At 41.3% G+C, this 9,595-nt stretch overlaps 1 protein-coding gene across 1 annotated transcript; it reads left to right on the top strand.

Annotated features, from left to right (window-relative positions):
* Positions 1-123: 123 nt before the first annotated feature.
* Positions 124-8,788, top strand: LOC133619096 (actin, non-muscle 6.2). Its single transcript, XM_061979961.2, has 9 exons — positions 124-205; positions 3,148-3,275; positions 3,355-3,483; positions 3,542-3,652; positions 3,708-3,792; positions 3,854-4,015; positions 6,738-6,929; positions 6,994-7,175; positions 8,535-8,788. The coding sequence occupies exons 2-9, from the start codon at positions 3,150-3,152 to the stop codon at positions 8,676-8,678; spliced, it is 1,131 nt and encodes a 376-aa protein (XP_061835945.1). The 5' UTR covers positions 124-205; positions 3,148-3,149; the 3' UTR covers positions 8,679-8,788.
* The last annotated feature ends 807 nt before the right edge of the window (positions 8,789-9,595 follow it).

The raw sequence follows: 9,595 nt of genomic DNA, 5'->3' as shown, positions 1-9,595 counted from the left end.
CACACACACACACACACACACACACACACACACACGCACACACTAATTGGAAGAGGAGCTGGGAGGGGCTCCCAGGTGTTGAGAGGTGCACCAATCAGAGAGGATGTTACCTTTTATGGACAACACCTGTGGCACACATGTCAATAAAACCAAAGCTGCGCCACCACTCTCCCACTCAGCTGCACTCAGACACTCACCTGCACAGGTAAGACCATTACACAGTCACTTCATTAGGGACAGCCGACTAAGCCAACACCCGCCTACCTTTCACCGTGTAGGGGTGTGTAGGGGTGTGCAGGTGTGTGTAGGTGTGTGCAGGTGTGTGCAGGTGTGTGTAGGTGTGTGCAGGTGTGTGCAGGTGTGTGTGTGTACAAGATGGCCACCTCCTGTCTGTAGATCAACTTGAACAATGTTGTTTGCAACAATCCTGACTCAAGGAAACTAAAGCCTATGATCACTCTATCCTTCTTTATTCAATACTTATTTCATCTTTGCTTCACAAACGTATTCATTGATGCACAGACACTTGAGAGTATGACATTTAAAAAAAAAATTAAAAAAATAAATAAAAATATATATATATATATATATATATATATATATATATATATATATATATATATATATATATAATATACCGTATTTTTCGGACTATAATTCGCAGTTTTTTTTCATAGTTTGGCCGGGCTCCAGTGCGACTTATATATGTTTTTTTCCTTTTTTATTATGCATTTTTGGCAGGTGCGACTTATACGCCAAGAAATACAGTATAATATACTGTGTGTGTGTATATATATATGCACTTTTTTTATTGCATTTGTTTGAATAAATTTGCTTGTTGAATTCATTATAGCAATTTTTAAATGAATCAAATGAAGGCAAATTAAATAATTAAATTATACCAAAAAAATTAAACAAGGCTGATTCATTTAAAAAAAAAAAAAAAATTGCTCATTTAAATTATATATATATATATATATATATATATATATATATAATTTAAATGAGCAATTTAAAAAAATGCTCATTTAAATTATATATATATATATATATATATATATATATACAATTTAAAAAATTGCTCATTTAAATTATATATATATATATATATATATATATATATATATAATTTAAATGAGCAATTTAAAAAAATGCTCATTTAAATTATATATATATATATATATATATAATTTAAGTGAGCATTTTTTTAAATTGCTCGTTTAAATTATATATATATATATATATATATATATATATATATATATAATTTAAATGAGCATTTTTTTTTTAAATGAATCCGCCTTGTTTAATTTTTTTCGTATAATTTAATTATTTAATTTGCCTTCATTTGATTCATTTAAAAAAATGCTATAATGAATTCAACAAGCAAATGTATTCAAACAAATGCAATAAAAAAAGTGCATGAATATTAATATTTTTTTATTAGCAATCAGTGTTTTATTATCTTAATTTGGTGAGTGTTGCCATCAATAAGTACTTGTTGTATGTATTGTATTTTTGTGGGTAAAAAGATTATTGATGATGTATTGTAATAAGACCGGTATAAAGTATTGATAATGATCAAATAAAAGCTAGTTATTTGAGGTCTAAAATAAGTTTCACTTGCTGCCACTCCTTTTTGGAGATGAAAAAGGCCATGATGTGTTTTCACTGTGAAATGTTACTTCTACTTGGCTTAATGTTACCAAGATTAATGTATTTATTTTGCTTTGCTTTTTAACATGTCAGAAAATAAACTGCTATTTTAGAAAATAAATTGGTTTGAATTCTGCCTGGTGACACAAGATTTTAGTAGCCCAGCTTTAACTGCAGAACATTGAGTTATAAAAAAAATAAAAATACAAACTAGCAAATGATTTAGTTTAAAAAAAGGAATAGAATAAAGAAGCAAATTTAATACAAAGAATAAAGCCATTTTTTTAAATAATGTGCATACAATTTGCCAAAATGAGCCAGTAAATATGTGGCATTTAATTAAAAAAAATAAACAAGCAAATTATTTTATAAAATAATTCATTTTCACTAAAAGGATTCCCTGATACAAAAATATTTATTTTATGATGAAACAAGTGCAGAAAATATGCTAATTCCATTCTGGAAGTTGAGCATTTAAATGCATAAAATGTGCTTCTTCCTACTCCTTCTCGGGCGTGTAAAGAAATGAAAATGTGATGCATCTTTGTTTGGAATTAACCTAAACCATAAAATCCATTTTTTTGATGAAAAATTACAACAAATGAGTGGATTTTAAAAATGCAAAAAAGGAGCCAATTATGTTTTAGATGATGAATTGAAAAAATATAGATCCTATTTTATACAAAATTAACAAGCCAATTTATTTAATAACTAAATAACAAAAATTTGCCAATTTTATTTTAGAAATCTACACAAACACATAAAATAAACAAGCAAATTGGTTATTTCAAAAAATGGAATAAAGAGCCAATTACTTCACTTAAAATGATGCTATTTGATAAGCAATTTTTTTATTTTGTAACTAATAAAATAAAATGAGTGCATAAAATGTGCCAATTTCAATCGAAAAATTGTGTTCATTAAATACATAAAATCATTTTGTATTAATTATTTAGAAAAAATAAAGGTGCCTCTGCTTTGTTTTACAAAAATAAAGATCCTATTTGATAAAACATTTTATAACAAATAAAATAAAATGAGTAAAGTTGCCAATTAAATACAAACTTTTTATGAAAAAACTGAAATTATTTTATAAAAAATAACAAAGGCACCAATTTATTTTAGTAAACTAAATCCAATAAGGATCCTATTTGATGCTAAAATAAACAAGCACATTTCTTTATATTATATACAATAATTTCAATCAAAAAAATGTGTGCATTAAATATAGAAAAAAAATTTTTTATTAAATATTTTGAAAGAATAAATGTGCCTCTACTTTGTTTTAGAAAAATAAAGATCCTATTTGATAGAAATATTTTTAAAAAGCTCATTTTTCTTATGACAAATAAAATAAGTGTATAAAATTGGCTGATTTCCATGAAATACATAAATGTATATAAACTGGACAAGCTCATGTCCTATTATGAATGAGTGACAGTCCATTAAATGTGGGCGGGGCTTGCAATCATTTACACTTTGACCTTCCAGAGATGGACGACGATGATGTGAGTGCCCTGGTGGTGGACAATGGCTCCGGCATGTGCAAGGCCGGTTTTGCCGGGGACGACGCCCCCCGCGCAGTCTTCCCCTCCATTGTGGGCCGCCCCAGGCATCAGGTAGGTAGGTGGGCGGGGCCTGTGGGGAGAAGGCGTGACGGCGTGTGTGTGTGTGTGTGTGTGTGTGTGTGTGTCGCAGGGCGTGATGGTGGGCATGGGCCAGAAGGACTCCTACGTGGGCGACGAGGCTCAGAGCAAGAGAGGCATCCTGTCCCTCAAGTACCCCATCGAGCACGGCATCGTCACCAACTGGGACGACATGGAGAAGGTGACCAGCTGGGTGCTGCCTATTAGGAGCGGGGCTTACCCACTGTGTTGTGGCTTAGATCTGGCATCACACCTTCTACAACGAGCTGCGCGTGGCCCCCGAGGAACACCCCGTCCTGCTGACTGAGGCGCCGCTCAACCCCAAGGCCAACCGGGAGAAGATGACGCAGGTGAGTGTCTCGGCCCCGCCCACCACGTCGCCCGCTGACCTGCGCCGCCTTGCAGATCATGTTCGAGACCTTCAACACGCCCGCCATGTACGTGGCCATCCAGGCCGTCCTCTCGCTGTACGCGTCCGGCCGCACCACAGGTGAGCCGCCGTCCCCAGCGGCGGGTCCGCTCGGCGTGCTAACGTGCTAATGTGCTAACAGGCATCGTGATGGACTCCGGCGATGGCGTTAGCCACACGGTGCCCATCTACGAGGGCTACGCTCTTCCCCACGCCATCCTGCGTCTGGACCTGGCGGGCAGAGACCTGACGGACTACATGATGAAGATCCTGACCGAGCGCGGCTACAGCTTCACCACCACCGGTACCGCCCACTTCCTGCCCATACCGCCTTCATGCCGCCTTCATACAACGTCCTTTGAAACCCGCTTTCAAACAACGCTGAAAATAGTTGGAAATTCAGACAACTTTTGTGGTTGGCAAATGACCTCGTTTCTACGTCAAAACCCAACGTTGATTAAACGTCATTTAGCATGTTTCAATGTTAGGTTTCAGTTGACCAAATGACCAAATTAAAATGTCGTCATTAAGCATGTTTTCAATTCAACCCAACATAGTAGAGATGCGCGGTTTGCGGACACAACCGCGGAGTCTGCGGATAAACCGCGGGTCGGGCGGGTAAAAATAGATTTTAAATAGATGCGGGCGGTTGGCGGTTGAACCAATTCGGAAATATATATACATACCGTATTTTCCGCACCATAAGGCGCCCTGGGTTATAAGCCGCGCCTTCAATGAACGGCATATTTCAAAACTTTGTCCACCTATAATCCGCCCCGTGTTGTAAGCCGCATCTAACTGCGCTAAAGGAATGTCAAAAAAACAGTCAGATAGGTCAGTCAAACTTTAATAATATATTAAAAACCAGCGTGATGTGGGTGCGCATGGAGTCGTATATCAACATGGACGGAGCTGCGTGAAAAAAGCCACCCGGCCTCTTTGCGTAAACTTACCTTAACCACTCGCTCATCTTTTCTTCATCCATCCATCCCTTCCAGTTAGCTTTTATGATGACGCCGGCTGGAAAGGTCTCTTTTGGCAAGGTCTTCCTTTTGAATATCACCATGGGTGGAAGTTTCTGGCCATTAGCATGGCAAGCTAGAACCACAGTGAAGGATGACTTCTCATTCCCTGTGGTGCGAATATTCACCGTACGTGCTCCCGTTGTATCCACAGTGCGGTTCACAGGAATATCAAAAGTCAGTGGAACCTCGTCCATGTTGATAATGTTCTCTGGCCGGATCTTTTTTTCAGCTATCTTGTTTTTACAATATGCACGGAAAGTAGCCAGCTTTTCTTGAAAGTCTTTAGGCAGTTGCTGTGAAATAGTAGTCCGTGTGCGGATGGAGAGATTGCGTCTTTTCATGAACCGGAAACCTGTCGCTTAGTAGGAGCCATTTTGTGGTCTTTACAGATGTAAACACACAAAGGAAATGAAACGTAATATCCGCGCCCTTCTTCTTCTTCTACGCGGGCGGGTGGTTGCTTACAGTAGAAGAAGAAGCGCTTCCTGTTCTATGGGGGCGGGTGCTTACCTTGGTGGTTGCTTGCGTAGAAGAAGAAGCACTTCCTCTTCTACGGGGAAAAAAGATGGCGGCTGTTTACCGTAGTTGCGAGACTGAAACTTTATGAAAATGAATCTTAATATTAATCCATATATAAAGCGCACCGGGTTATAAGCCGCATTGTCAGCTTTTGAGAAAATTTGTGGTTTTTAGGTGCGGCTAATAGTGCGGAAAATACGGTAGTTAAATGTTGTTACCCACATACGAAAAACGAGCAGCACTTATTGAAGCAGTCAATTATTAATCAGGCACTGCGTCCCAGCAACAAGTGGCGCAAGTGAGCGCTCCTTCAGCGCAGCAGGGCGCATTTTAGAGGCCAGGCGCTCTCGCATGAATCCTGGCACTGTAGATGCCATTTTATTCCTGCATAGTGCTAACAAAAAAAAAAGTAAGTAGACATACGGTTGGATATGTTAAACGAATTAGTCTACGTTACCTATAGGCTATACCAAATAAGCCCATGTCTAACCTATATTGAGTTCGCTCAGCTGAATAATTTTGATGGTTACGTGTTGTTTGGGCGCACTACAATGCAAAGGAATTAAGGCAATTGCGTTGTTTATTGTGGTTTTTTTCTATTGGAGATATACTACTATGTGTGAATAATTATTTGGCCTCGCTTTCAAGTGAAGCGCATCTCCGATTGGCGACAATGTAAGGATATTTAGCCTGCTTTGTTTGTCTATTGTCATTATAATTCAAGTTTGATGATAAAGTGCAGTCTGATGGGTTTGATTTCCCCCCTTCAGCTTTTTGCCTTGGCCAATAAGTTGCAGGTCATTTATTATTATTATTTATTTAATTTTGTATAATTTAAGTTTGTGCGCGGGATTGACAGCCTAAGGCTTATGAGGCACATTTTTTATTTATTTTTTTATTTCAACTTAAAAACGTATGAGCCTATGCCTAGAACATAGGCTATGTGTTCATCTTTATTTTCCTGCCTGTCGTTGACAATGGAGATTGTCTGATATTTTGTCATGGCTGCAGATCAATCAATAAAGGTTCATCTTCGTCACGAAATTGTTCACTTTTTCACTGTGCACCCCGCCCTCCTCCCTATTTGAGCATTATAACGTTAACAAGTTAATATTCATTGAAATAAATTCACAACATTTTTTTTACCTAACAAAAATATAGGCCTAGTAAAACATTTTTTTAACTTCTTAAAAGCCTCGTTCTGCTTGCTGCAACTGCGCACACAAAGTGTGAGGAACGCACTCCTGATCTGAGGGCATTGGCAACAATAGTCAACACTTTCTTAATGGAAATGACAATAATACTATAATAATGATAAATAATATTATCACGCATTAATATCTCTTAGCCACTAATGCGTGGCCAAGAGATATTAATGCGTGGTACGCATTGAATGTCTCTGCTGCATTGGATCAATGTCATGAGTCAGGCTCCGCCTCCTACTCCCGCTTTTCCTTGCTAACGCTGGCCTCTCGTCACCAGCCGAGCGTGAGATCGTGCGCGACATCAAGGAGAAGCTGAGCTACGTGGCGCTGGACTTCGAGCAGGAGATGCAGACGGCGGCGTCGTCGTCCTCGCTGGAGAAGAGCTACGAGCTTCCTGACGGCCAGGTCATCACCATCGGCAACGAGCGCTTCCGATGTCCCGAGGCCATTTTCCAGCCCTCCTTCCTCGGTGTGTCCCACTTCCTCCCTTTTTATGTCTTCTCCTGTAACTAACTTCCTGTGGCGTGGTGCAGGCAGGGAGTCTGTGGGCGTGCACGAGACCACCTACAACAGCATCATGAAGTGTGACGTGGACATCCGCAAGGACCTCTACGCCAACACCGTGCTGTCGGGCGGCACCACCATGTTCCCCGGCATCGCTGACAGGATGCAGAAGGAGATCACCTCCTTGGCCCCGCCCACCATGAAGATCAAGGTAAGCTTCTTACGCGGATCGGGCGAATGAAATTTAAAAAAATTAGATTTTATCCGCGGGTCGGGCCGGGTCGGGTCGGGCGGTTGAAATAAAAAAAAATTAGATTTTAAATAGATTCAGGCGGGTGGCAGTTAAACCAATTGGTAAATATATATACATAGTTAAATGTTGTTACCCACATACGAAAAACGAGCAGGCACCTGCAGCATATGCCACAACAGAAGAAGAAAAAAAAAAGAGATGGACACTTTTACGGAGCGGAGAAGGCCCCCGACGCCTCGCCGGGGTCCGGGACCGAGGCCCCTTCCCCCGAGAGGGCCCCACCGGGAGCCGTAGCTGAGGCGATCCGCGAGAAGGGCCCGACGCACGTCCAGGGTCACCACCGCGCCCACCGCACCGACACCCCGCCTCGTCCGCCTTCGCCGCGGCCGGCGTCACGCGCAGCAGGTAAGCAGCTTACCTGCCCGCCACCCCCGTGGCCGGGGGCTCGTAACAGGGGTCACTCCGCGCGCTCCGCCCGCGCAGCTTACCTGCCCGCCACTCCTGTTGCCGGGGGCGCGTAACAGGGGTCACTCCGCGCGCAGTGCGCTCACGAAAGGGGTGGGGCTCACCCTGGTTGATATAGACAGCAGCTAGGACGGTGGCCATGGACGTCGGAACCCGCTAAGGAGTGTGTAACAACCCACCTGCCGAATCAACTAGCCCTGAAAATGGATGGCGCTGGAGCGTCGGGCCCATACCCGGCCGTCGCCGGCAGCGAGACGTGCTTGGAGGTGCGCTCAGCGCGGCTCCCATATGATTGCGCACTGGTGTGCGTCTGGGTCGTGACAGCGTGGCACGCGAATGTCTGTGCTGCATTGGATCAGTCTCCTTTCTTTAACAGGCAAAAGCTTTATAACCTCACTAATGCCTTGCATCGTCTATATTAGATATATAACAACGGGCGGGTGCGGGCGGATGGCGGGCGGGTGCGGTTCTGATCAAATGTTACATCGGGTGGATGGCGGATGGTTGACGACTTTCTGATGCGGTTGCGGATGAAATAATTACCTATCCGCGCATCTCTAATGTGTGCAGATCATTGCCCCCCCCTAGTGTCAGGTGGGAGTATTACCTGAGTGTGAATGTGTGCAGATCATTGCCCCCCCTAGTGTCATGTGGGAGTATTACCTGAGTGTGAATGTGTGCAGATCATTGCCCCCCCCTAGTGTCAGGTGGGAGTATTACCTGAGTGTGAATGTGTGCAGATCATTGCCCCCCCTAGTGTCAGGTGGGAGTATTACCTGAGTGTGAATGTGTGCAGATCATTGCCCCCCCTAGTGTCAGGTGGGAGTATTACCTGAGTGTGAATGTGTGCAGATCATCGCCCCCCCGGAGAGGAAGTACTCAGTGTGGATCGGAGGCTCCATCCTGGCCTCGCTGTCCACCTTCCAGCAGATGTGGATCAGCAAGGAAGAGTATGACGAGTCGGGCCCCTCCATCGTCCACCGCAAGTGCTTCTAGAACCATCCTCTGCTAGCATTAGCACACTTAGCGCCCTGTGCTGGTCAAAACAATAACATGTATTTTCACTTTTTCACAATCTGCTGCAATAAATGTTTATATAAATACTTTGTAACGGCAGAAGTAGACAAATGTCTTTCTACCGCCATACATTTGAATAAAGCATCACCTGCACAATTCTCATTTTCTTGGCTAGTTACACCAAGATCATAATTTCACACAACTTACTTCAACAATTAGGTCCAATTATGACGGAAACAAAGTTAATATGACACAAAGTCAACAGGAAGTCCCGCCTCATCTGAACCGGAAGTGTCTTTATAAATGAAATGCATACTATCATTTGTTACATTAAGATGATATTTACATGAATTAAACAGTTAAGTACAAAAATAGTCAATATGACACAAACCTCCACAGGAAGTCCCGCCCCACCTAAACCGGAAGTGACTTTTAATACATCAAATGTAAACTACTATTTATATGATAGTAGATTAATACATTTGTACAAGTTACACTCAGGTTGAAATATGAATGAAACATGGAGTAAATATGACACAAACCTCCACAGGAAGTCCCGCCCCACCTAAACCGGAAGTTACTTTTAATGAATCAACTGCATATATATATATTAATAGTTACTCTAAGATTAATTTACACAAATTACTTCAACAGTTAGATCGAAATATGAATTATGTAGCAAGTAAATGACACAAACCTTAACAGGAAGTCCCGCCCCACATAAACCGGAAGTGACTTTGGATAAATCAAATGCATATAATCATTTATGTTAGTAGTTACACTAAGGATAATATATTTACACAAGTTACTTCAAAAGTTAAGTGGAAATATTAATTATGTTTGCGACATCGAGTAAATATGCCTCAAACCTTAACAGGAAATCACGCCTGACCAAA

Source organism: Nerophis lumbriciformis, linkage group LG20 (genome assembly GCF_033978685.3).
Source record: "Nerophis lumbriciformis linkage group LG20, RoL_Nlum_v2.1, whole genome shotgun sequence".
NCBI lineage: Eukaryota > Metazoa > Chordata > Actinopteri > Syngnathiformes > Syngnathidae > Nerophis > Nerophis lumbriciformis.
The sequence above is the reverse complement of the archived record's forward strand: the minus strand, read 5'-3'. Positions and strand labels throughout refer to the sequence as shown.

Coding starts and splice junctions, on each gene's coding strand:
- LOC133619096 (XM_061979961.2), top strand. CDS start 3,150: ATGGACGACGATGATGTGAGTGCCCTGGTGGTGGACAATGGCTCCGGC. Junction 3,484..3,541: donor ACTGGGACGACATGGAGAAG/GTGACCAGCTGG, acceptor GTTGTGGCTTAG/ATCTGGCATCACACCTTCTA. Junction 6,930..6,993: donor TTTCCAGCCCTCCTTCCTCG/GTGTGTCCCACT, acceptor GGCGTGGTGCAG/GCAGGGAGTCTGTGGGCGTG.